General features: G+C 36.4%; 5 protein-coding genes across 5 annotated transcripts; 2 read left to right on the forward strand and 3 right to left on the reverse strand.

Annotated features, from left to right (window-relative positions):
* Positions 1-268: 268 nt before the first annotated feature.
* RO3G_05268 (uncharacterized protein) lies at positions 269-1,171 on the reverse strand (the record flags this gene model as incomplete). The annotated part of the gene is made up of 1 exon (XM_067659858.1): positions 269-1,171. One exon carries the CDS (start codon positions 1,169-1,171, stop codon positions 269-271), a length of 903 nt encoding a protein of 300 aa, XP_067515959.1.
* A 664-nt stretch (positions 1,172-1,835) lies between these two features.
* Positions 1,836-3,167, forward strand: RO3G_05269 (uncharacterized protein; the record flags this gene model as incomplete). The annotated part of the gene is made up of 1 exon (XM_067659859.1): positions 1,836-3,167. One exon carries the CDS (start codon positions 1,836-1,838, stop codon positions 3,165-3,167), a length of 1,332 nt encoding a protein of 443 aa, XP_067515960.1.
* A 318-nt stretch (positions 3,168-3,485) lies between these two features.
* Positions 3,486-6,599, forward strand: RO3G_05270 (uncharacterized protein; the record flags this gene model as incomplete). Its single annotated transcript, XM_067659860.1, has 1 exon — positions 3,486-6,599. One exon carries the CDS (start codon positions 3,486-3,488, stop codon positions 6,597-6,599), a length of 3,114 nt encoding a protein of 1,037 aa, XP_067515961.1.
* A 570-nt stretch (positions 6,600-7,169) lies between these two features.
* Positions 7,170-11,201, reverse strand: RO3G_05271 (uncharacterized protein; the record flags this gene model as incomplete). Its single annotated transcript, XM_067659861.1, has 2 exons — positions 7,170-8,863; positions 8,963-11,201. 2 exons carry the CDS (start codon positions 11,199-11,201, stop codon positions 7,170-7,172), a joined length of 3,933 nt encoding a protein of 1,310 aa, XP_067515962.1.
* A 364-nt stretch (positions 11,202-11,565) lies between these two features.
* Positions 11,566-14,487, reverse strand: RO3G_05272 (uncharacterized protein; the record flags this gene model as incomplete). The annotated part of the gene is made up of 2 exons (XM_067659862.1): positions 11,566-12,512; positions 12,624-14,487. The coding sequence occupies 2 exons, from the start codon at positions 14,485-14,487 to the stop codon at positions 11,566-11,568; spliced, it is 2,811 nt and encodes a 936-aa protein (XP_067515963.1).
* Between the last annotated feature and the right edge of the window lie 4,602 nt (positions 14,488-19,089).

The following is a 19,089-nucleotide window of genomic DNA, read 5'->3' on the forward strand; positions in this document are numbered from 1 at the left end:
TAACCAATTCTTTTCCAAAGTTTAAATTTTATGTCCCGGGGTGACTGCGCTATCCGGGAAATATTTAAAACTTGCCGCAACATTGTTTGGAATGACCTATGGCGGAGAAAAGAAATAATTGATGGAAGTCAAAATACCTCACAAATAGACCGCCTCCAGTTCATAGTTACTTATTCGCTCATTTTTCAATTTCCGTCGTCGGAACTTTGTGCAAATATACTCAACGTATTGGACAGCACCTGTGCAAAATTTGAGAAAGATGCAAATATTATTGAGTAATCCAGAAGACTACAACCTCAAAAAGTGCTGAGGTTTGTGAGGTATTTTGACCCACTGTATGTTCAATAGGATTAAGATCTGGACTTTGTGATGGCCAATCGTCAATGTAAATCATGCCACTATCCTTCATCCATTGTGTTGTGGACTTTGATCGATGTTTGGGATCATTATCGTGCTGAAATACCGACGTTTCCCAGTTCAGACCATAGTACTCCATAGTGTCTTTTAGACTTGTACCAAGGATTTCTTGGTATTCCTCTGAATTCATGGTGCCATCATAGATCTGACATGCGTATCCAGGTCCTTCGCTGGTTATACAACTCCCTAACATGAGACCACCGCCTCCATGCTTCACAGTAACGTCGATATGCTGAGGCTGTAAATGATCACATTTTCTTTTCCAGTAATACTTGCAACCATCAGAGCCCCAAATGTTGATTTTCGTCTCATCAGAAAAGATGACACGTCGCCAATCATGTACTGTCCAATATTGATGCTTTTTAGCCCATACTAATCGAGCCTTCTTGTGCTTTTCAGTCAATAATGGCTTTTTCTTTTTGATCTCAGCATAAATTTCAACTGAATGTAAGACATTAATTGCCGATTGATACGACATAGGGTGTCCAAGCTCCTCCAACTTCATTTGCACATCCTTGACAGTCTTCAAACAACCTGTGAGCACTTGTCTCTTGATGTATGGACGTGTTGACTCTGCCACAATGCTCGGTCTACCTCCTCTTTTACGTATTCTATCGTGTATCCACTTATTTGCATACCTATTGACGGTATTTCTATGCACTCCAACTCGTTTCCCAATGACTGCAGGATCAACACTGCTCTCTAATAATACTTTGATACTGTTTTGAATATCGGATGGAAGCTTTTTGGGCATTTCTAATAATGGATAGATACTGACGATGTACAATGGGTTTGGGTAAAGCAGGAAAGAAAAAAAAAGAAAACAATTGCAAAAAAAACTTTATTTTCAGGTCCCCAGTGTGACTAAGCATCAGCAAAATTCGATTAAATTTGCTGGAATAGTCTCAGTCCGGACATATGATATCAAATACCTTTTCATTTTAAAAGTCAAAAAACTGCACCAACCGACCTCCTCTTTTTGCTGAGTGCTCTTTAAATCAATACTCCGCATCTGACCTTGAAACTTTTGTCAATAAATAGTAACAGTAGTAACTCGTTTTGTTCCAAGTTTCGTAATGTTTACTTTTAAACTGACAGAGCTATACTGGTATTTCCGAAAAACTGAGTTGCGTTGGTGCAGTTTTTTGACCCACTGTATAGATAACACTTGCTAAAGTACCTGAATATTAGAAGAACGATCACAATAGAAGATATCAAGCCACTCACTCAATAAGATATAAATACCTGCCTTCAATTAGAATAATTTTTACTTTAACTTAAACTGAAATAAAGATCAGTCTCAAAAAGTACCCAAACTGTTTCTTGATCTTTGTTTTTACCTTTTCCTTTATTATTTAAACCATTATACAACATTTTACTTTTTGAATTTTGCTCTTTATTTGAAATTTAAAATACGTATGTCTGAAAACACTCTCGGTGAAATTGCTGATGGTACTAGCAATCCTACTGATTCTCCATCTACTGTGAATCCTTCTGTCCAACTGGGTACTATGGCCAGTAAATATGCTCACTCTGATATTACTCCTATGGAAGAAGACACTCCTACTCCTGTAACGCCTAAACCTGAAGATGTAGCTCTTAAAAGCATTGGTATGATCAAGGATATGAAAAAACAAGCTTTGGTTCTGTTTGCTGCGTACATGAATTCAAACCAATCTAGTCCTGATAGTCCAGAAACATTGCAAGCTTTGTCGTTGTATAGAGAATTTGAACAGAAGATAGTGGCTGCACAAGAAGCCCATAAATCAATGATCTCTCTTTTTGATGATAAGCAAGACTCAAATGGCTCTGAAATTCTTGGTTCGGTGCGTTTAGTAGTCCCAAATGATTTACCTGTGTTACAATTACGTGGTGAGGCACTGTGGAAGAAAAAGTCAGACCCCTTTGATTCTGCTTATGACTTCTGCAATACGTTTGAAACGGTACTACATGCTCATGGTTTGTCACTTAATTCAAATTGGGAACGCTTATTACCTTTATGCATGAACCCAGAACAAGTCTCTTGGTCCCGTGAAGCCCTAATGAACAAGCGTTACACCTGGAAGGAAGTCCGTCCTATTGTTCTTGACCACTTTGATACTCCGTATCGAAAGTTTTTGCTAATGGTTGAAGTTGGCTCTATGCGTCAAGCTCCTTATGAAAGTAATAGGGAATATTCGAATCGGTTTCAAAAGATGAGAAGAGAAGCGGGTATGGAAGATGGAACCCAACTAGCTGTAACATACTTTGCATCACTTAAACCTTCTGTCAAAACCGTGGCTCAAGTGGCTATATCATCCCATCTTGGTGCTAAACTCCCTAGCTCAATTAATCAGATAATTGACTTGGTCCTTGCTTCGGGTGAAGATTCTGCTTTTTCGATCAAAAATCCACACAAACGAAATAGAGGATCTGAAGAAGAACTAGTCTCTCGTGTGTCTTTCATTAAGACTAATAAGGTTTCCCCTGGAACTAGTAAAGTCGCTAATGGGTTCAAGTCAAATAATATAAGCACTAATAAAGGCATCACTAAGCCTAAACCGTGTATCTACTGTGGTAAAGAATGGAGTAAAGGTCATCGTTGTGAAGAGTTCAAAGAAGCAAAGAAGTCCTCAAGTAATGCCAAGGCAAATGAAGGATTTTCTCTCTCCCGTGTCAATCGTATGGCAATTCGCTCCAATAATGATGAAAAATCAAATGATGATGAAGATGTAACTAACGGTCATTTAAACCGTATGGCTCTTGATTGAAAATTAAAGAATAAAGACATAACTGTTACTCGTGATTTTAAATTGACCAAAGATAATTCTATAAGCTTTCCTATCCTTGTAAATAATATAAAAGCAATGACTATCTTAGATACAGGTGCAAATTTTTCGTCAATTAATAAAAAGTTTTGTCTAGAACATAATTTTCCTATTGTTCCATCTAAGGAAAAAGATGTCATAAAGTTGGCTGATTCTAAATCGACAATTACACGAATTGGTACAATTGAATTAAACATCAGATGCAATGAAAAAAATTATACTCATAACTTCGAAGTAATGAATTTAACAAATGATCATGATATGAGTATAGGTACAGATTTCATGACTAAACTTGGTATTGGTCTTACTGGTTTACCATATAAATGGGATACTGATGAAGTAGACAATATTCAAGCTGCACAATCTAAATATAGTGACAATAGTGAGCTCTTAGAAGAAGTAGATAAGGAAATGTCAGAACTTGAAGACTGCCCTGCAGGAACTCCTGAACAATTTCAATCTGCTATAAATGATATTAAACCATTGATTCAATTAAATCAAGGCATACCTAGAGGTTCTTTTTGTACAATCCCAGAATCTGTTGTCTCAATTGAAACTCCAGAAAACGTAACATCTTATCGAAGTCCTTACCCGATCGCTTTAGTGTATCATCAAGTAGTACAGGATCAGATTAATGAATGGCTGGAAAATGGTGTCATAAAACGTGCTCCTGCTAACACTGAATGGAATTCGGCTCTAACTGTAGTAAAGAAGACAAATGCCAAGGGAGAAATAACTGGTTACCGTGTATGCCATGACCCTAGACATATTAATGCTCTTTTATCTTCTATTGACCGAATGCCTTTACCAAAAATATCTGAACTCTTTGAAGAACTAAAAGGAGCTTCAGTATATTCAACTCTGGATCTTAAATCCGCATTTAACTCTTTAAGGCTGCGAGAGGATCATGCTCATAAATTAGCTTTCTCATGGAATAATGTACAATACGTGCCAATTGGTACTCCATTTGGTTTGAAACACGTATCTAGTGTGATGCAAAGAACAATGAGTATAGCACTTGAGAATATGCCTTTTGCTAGATGCTTTATCGATGATATAGTAGTCGCATCTACTTCAATTGAAGAACATAAACTACATTTAAAAGCAGTAATAAATAAGCTGACCAAAGTAAATCTCAAATTAAATCCTGATAAATGTAAATTCTTTCAAAATAAGATTAATTTACTTGGTTTTAGAATATCGCCTAAAGGTGTATCTCTTGACGTTCGTAAAGTTGCTAATGTACAAGATTTCCCTGTACCTAAAACAGGAAAGGATATCATGAGATATTGTGGTCTCATAAATTACTTCCGACCTCTTATCCCTAAAGCGTCCACACTCTTGGCTCCGCTAGATGCATTGAGGAATGAAAAATCACTTGAAAAAATATGGAACAGTAAACATCAAACATGCTTTGATAATCTTAAAAAGGTACTTTTGGAAGGAACCATTTTAGCCTATCCCGATTTAAATCGACCTTTCTGTGTTGCCACTGATGCTTCTAACGTTGGTGTGGGTGTCGTTCTATATCAAGTGATTGATGGAAAAATGAAATATATTTCCATGATGGCGAAAAGTCTCTCTAAAAGTGAACGCAACTATTCAGCTACTAAGCGTGAATTATTGGCAGTAGTCTATGCATTAAAAAAGTTCCATAAATATCTCTGGGGTAATCACTTCACTCTATATACGGATCATAAAGCATTAACCTATCTTCACACGCAAAAAATAGCAAACGTAATGCTGATAAATTGGCTGGATACTTTATTAAAGTATGATTTTAACGTCGTTCATCTGCCAGGAATAGATAACATCTTACCTGATACACTTTCTCGTCTCTATGAAATTGAGAATCCTGTCAATGAACTGGGAGGGGATAATGCTCGTCTGCTTAACAGAACAGCTATAAAATTACCTAGTATTAATGACGGTGAATACATAACGCCAGCGGATTCAGAAGAACGTAAAGAACTTCTTCTTAAAGAGCATCTAAAAGGACATTTTGGTTCTGATGCAATCTATCATGCTTTAAAACGTAAAGGTATCTACTGGAATAATCTAAAAGAAGAAGCAGTAGAATTAGTAAAAAGTTGTGTACCCTGTCAACAATTTAACATAATCAAAAAAGGTTATAACCCTTTAAGACCTATAACAGCAACATTACCTGGTGATAGTTGGGGTATCGACTTAGCTGGTCCCATGAAAACTTCCTTGAATGGCAACAATTACTTACTGATTATGGTTGACATTGCTACTCGTTACTGCATATTGAAACCTATCCCTGATAAACAGTCTATGACGATTGTAAAGACATTAATCGATGTATTCTCTAATTATGGTTTTCCTCGTGTACTCCAATCTGATAATGGTGGTGAATTTGTAAATGAGCTTATGCAATTACTCGCTGAAAATGCTGGCTATGATCATAGACTTATATCTAGTTACCATCCCAGAGCTAATGGTGTAAGTGAACGTTGGGTACAAAGTGCTGTAAAAGCCATAAAGAAACAAGTCGAAGGTGCTAAAGCAGACTGGGATTTATATGTTCCCTCTACACAACTCTACCTAAATAGTAAATATAATGAACGTACTAAGACGCCACCCTTCACTTTAATGTTCGGTCGTAATCCAAATGACTTTGAAGATTTCAGTCAGGAAAAAAATGAAGCAACTAAGGAAGAATTAAATACAGAACTTTTAAAAAATATAAAAAAGATGACAGAAATTGTATTTCCTGCTATATACGAAAGAACAAAAATAATAACAAACAAACAAAAGGAAAAATTTGATGCGTCACATAAACTTGTATCAATCCCCGAAAATAGTTATGTAATGGTAACAGTAAATTATAAAACAAATAAGCTTGATGCTCCATATGAGGGACCTTATAAAGTTAAAAGGATCACCCAAGGTGGATCATATGTGCTTGAAGATGAAAAAGGAGATTTATTACCTAAAAACTACCCACCATCCGCACTCAAGATGATATCACAGGATGAAGTAATATCCTCAAATAAATTCTATCAAGTTGAAGCCATCTTAGCACATAAAAAAGCTAAAGGAAAATATATTTATAAGTGTAGATGGAAAGGTTATGATGAGAGTGAAGATACCTGGGAACCTGCATCTCACTTTGCAGACCTTAAATTCATAACTGAATATTGGCAAAGAATTGGTATTGTACCTGAAGACATCAAAACGAAATATAAAATTCTTGATAAAAAAGAAAAATCAAACAATACAAATAAGGAATCTAATCCTCAGTCAAGTAAACGTAAAATATCAATAGACTTAAAAGGAACCAGCTACTCTTCCACAACAATTGATGAGAAGAATAAGAGCCAAGGTAGACGTAAAAGATCTAAACGGTATTAATCATACCTGGGAGGGGATTATGTTGTAGAACAGTAACTGATTGTAGTTGACATTAATAAATATAAGTCTTAATACAAGATCATAATTAAAATAAAATAAAATACAAGTTTATTTAAATAAGATCATACAATCAATTCCAATTAAACATGTTCTTTTAGAATATGTATTGTATTCATGAGAGTTCTTTGATAAGAAGAAGTATCAACTAAAATGACCAAACCCAATCCAATGTCAGGAATATTGCTAATCTTTCACATAATTGAAATAACGCGTAAAATAACGTTATTCAATTCAGTGAGGAATTCCCAGAATAAAAGATAATCTATGACAGACATACAAAAGAACAAATGAAAAGTTTTCATAATCATAATTATAGATAACACTTGCTAAAGTACCTGAATATTAGAAGAACGATCACAATAGAAGATATCAAGCCACTCACTCAATAAGATATAAATACCTGCCTTCAATTAGAATAATTTTTACTTTAACTTAAACTGAAATAAAGATCAGTCTCAAAAAGTACCCAAACTGTTTCTTGATCTTTGTTTTTACCTTTTCCTTTATTATTTAAACCATTATACAACAATAAGGCAGTGAAAGTCTATGGTCAATACCACAGGTTTCCATTAATGAATTAAATATTTCATTAGTGAATTCTGTGCCGTTATCTGAACTAAGTTTTTTGGGCCAACCAAAAGTGCAAAAGATATCTCTAAGTTCATTAGCTATGGATACTGCAGTTTTATCCATTAATGGTCTTAGAATTGTAAATCTTGTAAAAAGATCAACTAGAACTAAAATGAAATTGTGTCCTTCTGTTGATGTAACGTTCAGGGTACCAAGGTCAATACAGACGTGATCAAAAGGACCATCTGGTAGAATACTATGGGGAGGGTGATATCCGTGTTTGCCAATATTAAATTGCTGACATTCAGGACAATTGGATACGAGCTGTAATGCATCTTTTTTAATATTAATCCAGTGCAAATTATCATTGTGGATTGTCTTTACAATAGCATCAGCCCCAAAGTGTCCAAGTAGATGTGCCTTTAATAATAGGTTATGGCGTTCTTCTTCTGGTGGTGTCATGTAGTCTACTAGTTGTACAGCTCTTTGTTTTATGTTTGTACTGTTTTCTGTAGTACGTTTGTTCTGTGACTTTGTAATTTTATTTTTTATGGAAAGTTGCTGAGGATTACTATCTCCCCCAAGTCTTTTTTCCGTATAGTCTGAAAAAAGACGAGAAAGTGAATCCGGCAACACATTTTCAATTCCTGGACGATGGATTACTCTGAATGTATAGTTGAAAATAGTTTCGAACCAATTCAGCATCATGGGATTAGGAATGTTTTGTGTGCCAAGATAAACCAAACTTTTATGATCAGTATACAGCGTGAAATGAGATCCATACAACCACTTGTGAAATCTTTCAAAAAGATAACAGATGGCTAACAGCTCTCGTTTAGTTGTCGAGTAGTTCATTTCTGACTTCGACAGTGCTCTTGCTGCGAATCCAATATAGCGAGTTTTATCGTCGATAATTTGATAAAGTACACCGCCAATTCCTGTGTTGCTAGCATCTGTAGCTAGCTGTAATTCATGACGCATGTCAGGTATAGACAAAACAGGAGCATTAGGTAAGGCTGTCTGTATATTTCGAAAAGCCTGTAGATATTTGTCAGTCCAAATGTGTTCCAATGAACCTTCATTACGTAGTTTATCTAACGGTGCGGTCATGGTAGAGAAATTTGGGAGATGACTTCGAAAATAATTAGCGAGACCTAGAAAGCGTTGTATATCTTTTCCAGTCTTTGGTATTGGCCACGCTAAAGCGTTTGCAACCTTTCTGCTATCCAGTGAGAGACTATTGTGGCTAATAGTGAAGCCCAGGATGTTTACAGAAGTTTGCATAAAATGACATTTATCAACGTTAAGAATGAATTTAGCTGATGTAAGTCGTTCGATGACCGTAGTTACGCATTTGATATGTTCCTCAATATCGAGTCCAGTACCGATAGTTAAATCATCAATGAAACATGTTACGTATGGCAAGTCATGTAAGAGAGTAGTTAGCACACGTTGGAAGTGATTTGGTATGGGGGTCAAACCGAATGGTGCTCTACAGAATTGATATTGTTGACCGTTAAATGTGAAAGCTGTGAGTGCTCTATGCTCTTCAGCTAGAGGTAGACGATGAAAAGCTTGTTTGAGGTCAAGTACTGTGAATAGCGTAGCAGCACTCATTTTTTGATGCAACTCAGCTATCAATGGTAATTGAAAGCGGTCGGTACGATCTTTAATGAGTATTGCATTGATATGTCTGGGGTCTATACATACCCGTATATCGTCACTATAATTACCATTAGCGTCCTTCTTACGTACAGTCAACAAAGGAGAGTTAAATGCAGTATTAGGAGGGGCTATTTCAATCACGCCATCTGCTAACCATTTATCAACCTGTTCTTGTACTTTAGGCTGGATTGACAGTGCAATAGGATACTGTCGTCTATAAGTCGTTTTACCTGGCTCAGTTTCCAAGCGAACTATCGCTTCAGGTAGAGGACATGCAGATGTGCTAGGGATCTTAGCATTAGCGCTCAAATATGGCTGTAATGCGTCCATAAGTTGTTCACGCTGTTGGTGAGTGCCAGCGGGTGACTTGTTAGGTTTGATAGGTGAAGGGTCTATTGGATCAGGTATTGTAGAGATATTAGGACTATCCCACGTAACAGCTAAACCTGTCAAGTTAATGTTTAACTTAGGCATAAGATCTGTACCAATACAAATAGGTATATCTTTATCAAACTTAAAAATTTCAAATTTATGTAAGACATTGATTCCATTATAAAATACTTTTATTTGATCTGTAATAGCAGTTCTAGGTACCAAGGTATTCAAACTAGCTAATTGTAATTTTCCTGAAACAGGAAAAGTTCTAACGTTTATAATTTTTGCTAGGTCAGGAGAGATCGTAGAAGCATTACACCCAGTATCAACCAAAGCCCAAGTACGGACATTTTCTATAGTGATGGGTACAAAAAAGGAATCAGTACGTTTGTTATTAAAACTGTGAAGTTTTGTATTAAACGGTTGCAACTTACATAGTGATGAGTAGTAGTGGATGTCCTTGACGGCTTCATCGTCAAGATCCTGTTCTTCATCGTGGTCTTGTTGGTTGGCAGGGTTGTACTTAGAAGCTTTTGTACCCATTGGTACATCTTCACTGCCAGTCAACTGAAGTGAGCGGAATGCTCGGGTTATGGTAGGTGCAGTAGAGGAGGAGGAGGCAGAACCAGCGGAAAGAGGTTGATTCCTTTTAGGGCAAACATTTAAATGCTCCCTAGTAAAAGGAGCGTTGCACTTAAAGCAACGCTTACTAAACATCTCTTTGTTCATGCTGCCAGTTATACCCAGTTCCTGAGCCTTCTTACAACGATCAGTTGTGTGGTTGCACTTTCCATGGATAACACAAGTCCTTCCATTCGTACGGTGGTTTCTTTTATGAATACCACTGGGAGGGTTCAACCCGTTGACTTGAGAGGGTTGGTTATTGAACTTTCTGGTTGACGTATTGGGCAAGGTCTGTTGTTTCGTATGAAACTTTCTTGCGATACTTGAAAGGAGGTTGATATCATTTTTTGCCTCCTGGTCCAGACTGACGATGGCCATATTGACATGATTTTGGAGGCTGCCAGGAAGGGAGTTCACGAACAAGATAGCCAAAAAATCATCAGCTACGGGTGTGGCTTCACGCTTGAGCTTCAAGAAGCGGTCGGTGTATTTTTCCACAGATTCATCAGGTTGCATGCTGATGGTTAACAGCTCTCTTGAGGCGTGAGCTTGAGCCTCAGTGGATTCGATGCCGTATTTCAAGGTTAATTGCTCCTTGAATGTGGCCCAAGATAAGTTCTTCTTTACCCGTAATTCATCATACCATGAACGCTGGGGATGGGTAAGTGAGAAAGGGATGAGGCGCTGCCAATGCACCTGTACATCCAAACGATACGCAAAGAGGATGTCCTCAAAACGTCGGATACACTCAGCAATGTCTTTATAGACAGGCAAGGCCGAGTTCTCCACATTACCAGTATATTGAAACAAAGGTAAGTTTTGAGGGACTACCGTGGGTTGACTGTTAGAAACGTTAATGGCAGAGCCATTGGTCTGTATAGCCAAGTTATTAGCCAGTTTTGCTTGCAGGTCCAACAAGGAGGCCAAGATGGTGGACTTGGTGGTGTATTCACGAGAAAGGTTAGCCAGTTGCTTTCCCGTAAGCTCTTGACTAGTAATAGCCGCAGCAACTTGCTCAACCTGTTTCGTCAAAGTCTGAATGGTAGCCGTTAAATTACGACCACCTAAGACCTGAGAAGGTGGTGCTGCGCCACTGATCTTGACACCAGCAAGTGGGGAAATGGGTACCCCGGCTTCTACTTCTTCCATCTCTATGTCTTCTGTATTAGAAATGGGCGAACCATGACTACAGAGTTCCACCCCATTAACCATGGTAGATTTTTCAAGTCGAGGACCAATGAAAGCAGGATCACTTTCAGAAAAAAGAATTTCTTCGTTGGAAGCCAAAAGGTTAGAGTTGATAGACATGTTTGAGAATAGTGTAGCAGTAATAGAGTAAAGAGAATTCGTCAAAAAAAATGATTTATCCAAGAATAAAAAGGAACAAGAGAGGACGAGACTCGATAAAGAGATTGTTTTATTTAATAAGAAAATTGTACTCTATTTATACTTTTCATACACGGATAATATTTCATGTCATGGATTAATAATTAATGAGTATGATATAGCTGATGACAAATAGATAAGGGTTACGTGTTCTTCTATTGTTATATTTGTCATAGAATATTCGTATATGATTGACTGCGGCTGACTGTGATTTAGTTCCTGGATTTAATATAGTTTAACCGTGCAATTACGCAGCATCTTATCATGTAGCTTATTAATACTGTTTTCATATCGAGTTATGAATGATGGATACATCATTCATGATGCGCATGAAATGACTGGAGACATGTTTCAATCCAAACGGTGCTGAACGAAACATGTATTGTTTGTTTCTGTGAGTAAAAGTGGTTTTGACCTGATCTGATTTACGAATGGGCAATCGATGAAATGCACTTTTGAGATCGAGTGAGGTGAAAATTGTAGAACCCGCAAGATCATGAAAAATATCATCGATCAATGGCAATGGATAGTTATCAGACTCCAGTAGGGCATTGATTTTACGAGGATCAATACATGGTCTGTAATCAGTGGGATTACCATTCGCATCCTTTTTTGGAGCAAATGTGATTGGACTGTTCCATGGTGAGGGTGGTGCACGTACAATGACACCGTTCTCGAGCCATGTTTTTACAGCCTCATCAAAGATTGGCATCATCTTATTTGCAATAGGATACTGCCGGACATGTGCATGTTTTCCATGAGGAGTGTCTAACTTTACCACCGCTTCTGGTAGATTACATAAGGAATGAACATCAATCTGTTGATTTTTATCAATGTGAGATTGCAGTGCTTGTAGTAAAGCTTCATGCTCTTCTGGTGTGCCAGCATTGGAAACATTTGGAATGTATTCTGAGTCTTCAATAGAATCATCGAATTTGACTTTGTTATCATCCCAATTGGTGGCAACACCAACAAGGTGAATTCCTAACCTTGGTAAAATATCCCTCCCGAAAATAGCGTCTACTTTATCATGCATATTTAACACCTCAAATTCATGAGCTACAGTTTGCCCTTTGTATCCGACATTTAATTTATCGGTCACACCCAATCGTTTAACAGTTTTTTCTTTATCTGCTAAGAGTAATGAACCATGAACTGGGATAATACGCAGTTTCAATTTATTAACAGCATTTTTACTTATGAAAGAAACATCTGCGCCTGTGTCGACGAGAGCTATTAATCTATGATCGTTCAATAAGAAAGGAGTGTGTAATGAGTAAGGGCTTTGAAGCATAGTAGGATGTGTCTCCTCTTTTGTTTTTAAACTATAGCAACGAACATTACCTTGCTTGTGCTTCTTTTTCTCCCGAATTTGTTTCAACGCTTTTTGAAACGGACTGATGATTTCATCATCATTTAAGAGGTCATTCATAACCTCATCCGCAGGATGTGTTTGCATGATCTCTGGTTCAGTAGCGGTCTGTTTCTCAACCTTCTCAATATTATGAACCGTTATACGTGAATCATTCGCATTATGAATTTTCTCTTCAAATGATCTACGCCTTTGGGAAAAATTACCAGTGTAGTTTTTGGGTGCATCTTTGCGTGCTCTAAAACCCGTATCTTTATTCAAGTAATGGTCACGACGTTTTTCTATTTCTCGACATTTGTCAAGGTGACCTGGAGTATATTTCTTCCCACAATAGCGACATTTAGGCGCGCTGTGTGCCGGCCTTTTATGGAAATTTCTTTCCCTATTCTTGTTTTCGGGAAAGTACCTCTGCTCGTCGCCATGAAACTTTCTTTTCGTTTCTATTTGCCTTGGTGCCTTCTTGTCGGCAGGCTTGAACTGAGATCGTTCCTGATTTTTCAAACCAGGGAAGATCTTCTTGCATTCTTCTATGAAATGCATTTTGTTGTTTTCTATGATTGTCTGGATTTTCGACAACGTATCATCTTCCAAGATGAAATCAGCATTCTTCTTGGCACGTATTTCAGCCAGTCTTCTCTCCAAACAATCCTTGACAGGTGGAAGCAATGTGCCCAGGAAATGCATCACTGCCAGCGGACTGTCCGCAAACTTGGCTTTGGTCAAAAGATCTATGTATCTGTCCACATACATGTTCAAGTACTCGCCGTTGGGCTGCTTGATTCTCATCAGCTTTTGACGATACTGCAAGTAGGTGAAGGACTCACCAAACTTGCCTATGAGAGCGGTCTTGGCACCTTCCCAATTGCTGTTTTTGAAATCAGCGACAGTCAGCTTATGTTGGAACCAATTGATGCTCCTATCATCCTGGCCATTTTCAATGGACAGCTGGAGATATCCTAGCCAGTTCTTGTCAATGTTGACACCATAATGTTTCACGATGGCCTCAAACTTCCTGATGAAGTCCTTTACTGTCTTAAAGGCATTGTCATTCTTCACATCATCAGGACTGACCTTGCTGGAAGAGTAATACTTAGGATTGTAAGCAGCACTGACCAACAGGCGAAAGGGAGGTATGACCTTGATGGGGACAGTAGGCTCAGACCCACGAGTATTGTTGGCATTGTTCCCAACCTCATTTATCTTTTGGCTAATTTCATTAGCGCTAACCTCAAGCTTGGTAATACGTTCCTCGTAGTAGTCCAAATCTTCCCTGTACTCGCGTATTTGGATCTTAAGAGTCTTTCTTTTCGACTCATCTTCTTCAAGATCACGCTTCTCAACTAACTTGTCGAGCAAGTCAGCTGTCTCATCGTACTTACGATTAAAGCGTTTCAACTTCTCAGGGATGCTGCTCTTACTTTTCGAAACAGACTTAGAAGAACGCGAGGCGTTCTTTTTCTCACCGCTAATGGCGCAGCGAGCGTTGTTCAGAGGTGCATCCTCCATGACAACGTCATCTTCAGCAGTGGACAGACTAATGGCGTCACCACGTACTGAGGACGATTCGTCCTTCTTTATGGAAAGAGAGTTAAGTCTCTCTCCTATAGCACCACTGACTGAGTCAGCAGGAGAAGGCGAACGAGAACGGGAACCAGTGACCATTTCCACGTAGGAAGGTGACCCGGGACGGTCAGAAAAGTTGTCCAGGCCAGGGGCCACAGGAGAGGCAGGACAAGAGGAGGCAACCTCAGAAACAACAGAGGACAAAGAAGAGACAGAAGAGATGGAAGCACGAGATGTGCGAGTGGGGCGGTTGTTGCGGGTGATGACGGCCATGTTGTAGTGGTAGTAGTAGCTGGTGTTGTATAATGGTTTAAGTAGTAAAAGAAAAGGTAAAAACAAAGATCAAGAAACAGTTTGGGTACTTTCTGAGACTGATCTTTATTTCAGTTTAAGTTTTAAAGTAAAAATTATTCTAATTGAAGGCAGGTATTTATATCTTATTGAGTGAGTGGCTTGATATCTTCTATTGTGATCGTTCTTCTAATATTCAGGTACTTTAGCAAGTGTCATCTCTAATTATGATTATGACAACTTTTCATTTGTTCTTTTGTATGTCTGTCATAGATAATCTTTTATTCTGGGAATTCCTCACTGAATTGAATAACGTTATTTTACGCGTTATTTCAATTATGTGAAAGATTAGCAATATTCCTGACATTGGATTGGATTTGGTTATTTTAGTTGATACATCTTCTTATCAAAGAACTCTCATGAATACAATACATATTCTTTTAGAACATGTTTAATTGGAATTGATTGTATGATCTTATTTAAATAAACTTGTATTTTATTTTATTTTAATTATGATCTTGTATTAAGACTTATATTTATTAATGTCAACTACAATCAGTTACTGTTCTACAACAGCTGGAGTGGCTTATTGAAAAAAATGAGATATTTGGTACTTATGATCTAAAAACAGTAGGAAGTCAATAGCTAACAACTACTATTTATTGAGTAAAAAAAGGAGAGGAACTAATAATTTAGAATGAACCCTGGATTATATCGTCTGACTATTAATTGTATAGTCTGACGTAGGCTGGACTGAGATCAATAATAAAATAATAAATAAAGACATCATTAATGACCAAACACGACACATGTATAAGAAAAATTTTATAAACTGATGTAAATAATCAACTGTTGAGATGAAAGTGAAACTTGGCTGTTCAGGGCAGTTGGTAATTATCAGGATCTATTCTTATTCAAACTCATTTGTAAAGATTTAGCTTAGAATGATAAGACTGTTATCTTATTGACATGTCAAAACATGACAATAACATTATCCAACCCAATAAATCAAATCTTCTTGCGCTTAAAAAGCAATCTTTTCTTATTGGGTCACAATAACCTTTTCTTTTCTTTTTATTTTTACCTACTCTTTTTGATCTGATAACCAAGTTATCACGAATCAAGAAAGACCCCTTTTGTTTTATCTTTTATAAAACAATCTCACACTTAACCTTATTGATCTAATAAGATCTGGTGGTCACTACTCAAATACAATTTACTCTATCAAAAGAACTGTTAAACGTTCAATCAAGTTACCTAAAATCAAGCCATTCAAGACTTCAAACCTGTCGTATCCCAACATACTTTAAACATGATTCATATTCAATTTATAAGAAATCAGAGTAGTGAATGCTTTACAAAGATTTATTACAGTCTTTTCTCTATTATTCGGTCATAACTAATTCCACTCCTTTAACTCAATGCAAGTTTTTAATATAACTCCGGATCCAATGCGACATAAAAACAAATCTACTTAAGAAATAATTATAAAACAGCCCACTTGCATAACCTGGAACAGATCTTTACATTAAAATTTATTCACACTAGATCTGCCGTTATAATTAATTAAGCCTCCGTGAAAAGAATATAAATACCAGATATTACAATATTAAATAAAATAGAACTTTTTTCAGTCTCGTTGAATTTTATGTTATAGGTAGACATAATAAAATAATAAATTATGCTATAAACCAAACATCTCCAACACTAGCATAGTTGAATCATAAAGATCTGACGATGAATTATATCATAAAGAGTAATGAATGTCTTGCATATATAATACCAACTTGTTATAGTAATGAGTCTTTGCATAATCTCTTTTATGATCCAATGTATTAAGTTGCATTGAGACTATGTATGTCAGAATAGAATATTGTTTTTCTTGCATAGTAACTTTATTGATCTAAACGAATGATTGAGAAATAATCCTATCGATAATCCGATTGGTGCCTTAATAGCTCCTGTTGTCTCCATTATTAGGTTTCAGTCTTTCTGCACTTATTTAGTAACCGAGTTTACTCAAACCCAATAACCATTCAGGAACAAAATACAAGTGCCGTCTTAAACAACGATTCCATGGATGACTATTTATAAATGCAACACTAGTAGCTTAGAACAACGATTTATAATATAATTATACAAGATAAGATTCCATGGAACAAGATATGATGACAATGCCCCAATCCATAATGAAACATCAAGAAAGAACCAATTGATTTAACTCAATCGTCCCCATGAATTATCATTCAAAAGAATATAAATATCCCACCTAAATCCTGATTGAAAAAAGGATAACTTTTAACTTGGATATAATCACGAATAAAAAGTATCTCAAAGTAATTATCGTTTTGGTGCTTTTTTATTTCTTTTTTATCTTCGTTTATTACATTTTAAAGTCTTTTTATTCTTACGAGTTAACACAAAACCTCAAATTAAACAAATCTACATCACTTTAACACAAGCCAAGTCCCACGTACTAACAAGTTACAGTGTATTTCAGTTAAATTACTGAAGTAAGTCGATTTCAAAGTCAGTTGTACCGTCCAAAATTTTATAGATGCCTTCATCATTCTCGTTACAGTGTAGTTTTAACGTTTTTCTCGTTATGGCCTTAAGAGTTTAGAAGTAAATTTGACTTTTCTTTAGAGTGTAAAAGAATTTGAGATCAAAGACTTGTGTTTAAATGAATAAATTTGGTTTGCTTGTAGTAAGTGACCACCAGATCTTGTATTGTAGATCAAACAGTAAAAAGTAATAAAGAGTTTTCTTGATAAGAGAATATAAAAGTGATACGATGAAGATAATTTGACTTCAAAGGACTTGACTTGCTTGAGTTATAAAATAAAAATAAAGAGTTTTGATAAAGAGGAACTCAATGTTTATTTGAATAAAAGATATTTTTAAAAGTGAAGTTCAGTAAAATTATAAGAGGGGATATTTATATGATTATTATTTTTTTGTGCTTTTCTATTTTTGAATTTTTTTTTGTTTATCTTTAGGGACTGAGGTCCCTCCTACGACTGAGTCCCTCCTAGGACTGACTCCTTCCTAGGACTGAGTCCTTTCTTCAGCAAAAGTTACACCAACTGCGACACAACAAAAAGATGGGATATACAGTGCGTTGCAAAACCCGGACACAAAACTCTTTACATGGGATAAATCGACGAATATTAGCAGCATTGACGTAATTTAACTACCGTTAGATAGAGAAATTTATTTTATGCTAAGCTGCTGCTTGAATTGACGTCATACACTAGCCATATATAGCTTGGTTTGCCATAGACTAATATATTACATTTGCGTCAAAGTGGCTATTCATCTTCTATGCATCATTACATCACAGAGATTACAGATTGTGAAATAAACATTACATCATCTTGTAGCCTTAGTCTCAGCCTATAAGACGTATATAAACTCACCATGTTTTCGTACATTTTAAGAATATTTCTCACTACGTAACTTTTCCCACTCTCAATTTTTTAAAATGCCTTGCAGAATTAGCTCTAGTAAACTTGACAGCGTCAAACTTTGCCTACATAACAACCAAGCAACAACAACTATTGCTGCAAAAACTGGGGTCTCTGATCGTACTGTACGTCGCTTAAAGCTACCTTAAAACCAGACTATATCCGACCTAAGGGCGGAAGGCCAAAATATACTCAGAATCTCCGCACCAATGCACTTCGTTTAAATCTCAGATCTGGTGCCTTAAAGTCTATTTCTGATGTATGTTCTTATTTGAAGTCAGTTGGATGCTCGATGAGCAAATGGCAAGCAAAAAGGCTGATGAACGAACTTGGCTTTAAAGCTACACTTGTTGTATCCACACAACTAATAAAGTGAACATTCATGGATAAACTTGGATACTACAGAATTATAGTCTAACCAGATCTCTATTAATAAACGTGAGAATTCTGCAATAGCCAATCTTGCCCTGTTGTCCTACCAGCGTTCTAAAAGACTATATCGGAACCTGATTACAACAACGGCAGTTCAATCCTATTCTATAATTATCGTTAGATCAATAGTTTAATTACTTCATTGTCCCTTGATTCGTCAAGTAGACAGCGGCTATTGATTATCCACTATCCTTCCTTATATTCCATATCATTCTTTTAACCGATCAATTGAAATAGCGGTAAAGACCCAGACATTCAAAAAGTATGTGATATTGGGTGGGTAGTTTGTAGTCGATTAAAAGTAAAAATAAAGTGTAAACAGGAAACTGATAATCGATGAGACTCTTGAACCTCTTTATTGAGTGAAGACAGGAGAGAGAGCTCATTAAATACAAACTACGTCTGATTTTATAAAATTAATAATTGAAGAACCGAAGTTGCGCAATGTAAATTACTAAAGTTGTTTATGAGTACTGATGGCTATATAACACGTAGTGTTATATAGAGGTAGTTTTAAATTATATGACATGGAGATCTTGAGTAATCTCACACGACATTTGAGTATTTAATAAGGAAAATACGACAAAGTATAAATACCCTCAATATTTTTTATTAATAAAGTCATATATAATCTTTAGTTTCACAACTATTGTCTTTTTATAGTTTTTGTCTCATAATTCTTATT

Source organism: Rhizopus delemar, genomic scaffold (genome assembly GCF_000149305.1).
Source record: "Rhizopus delemar RA 99-880 supercont3.3 genomic scaffold, whole genome shotgun sequence".
NCBI classification, from domain to species: Eukaryota; Fungi; Mucoromycota; class Mucoromycetes; order Mucorales; family Rhizopodaceae; genus Rhizopus; species Rhizopus delemar.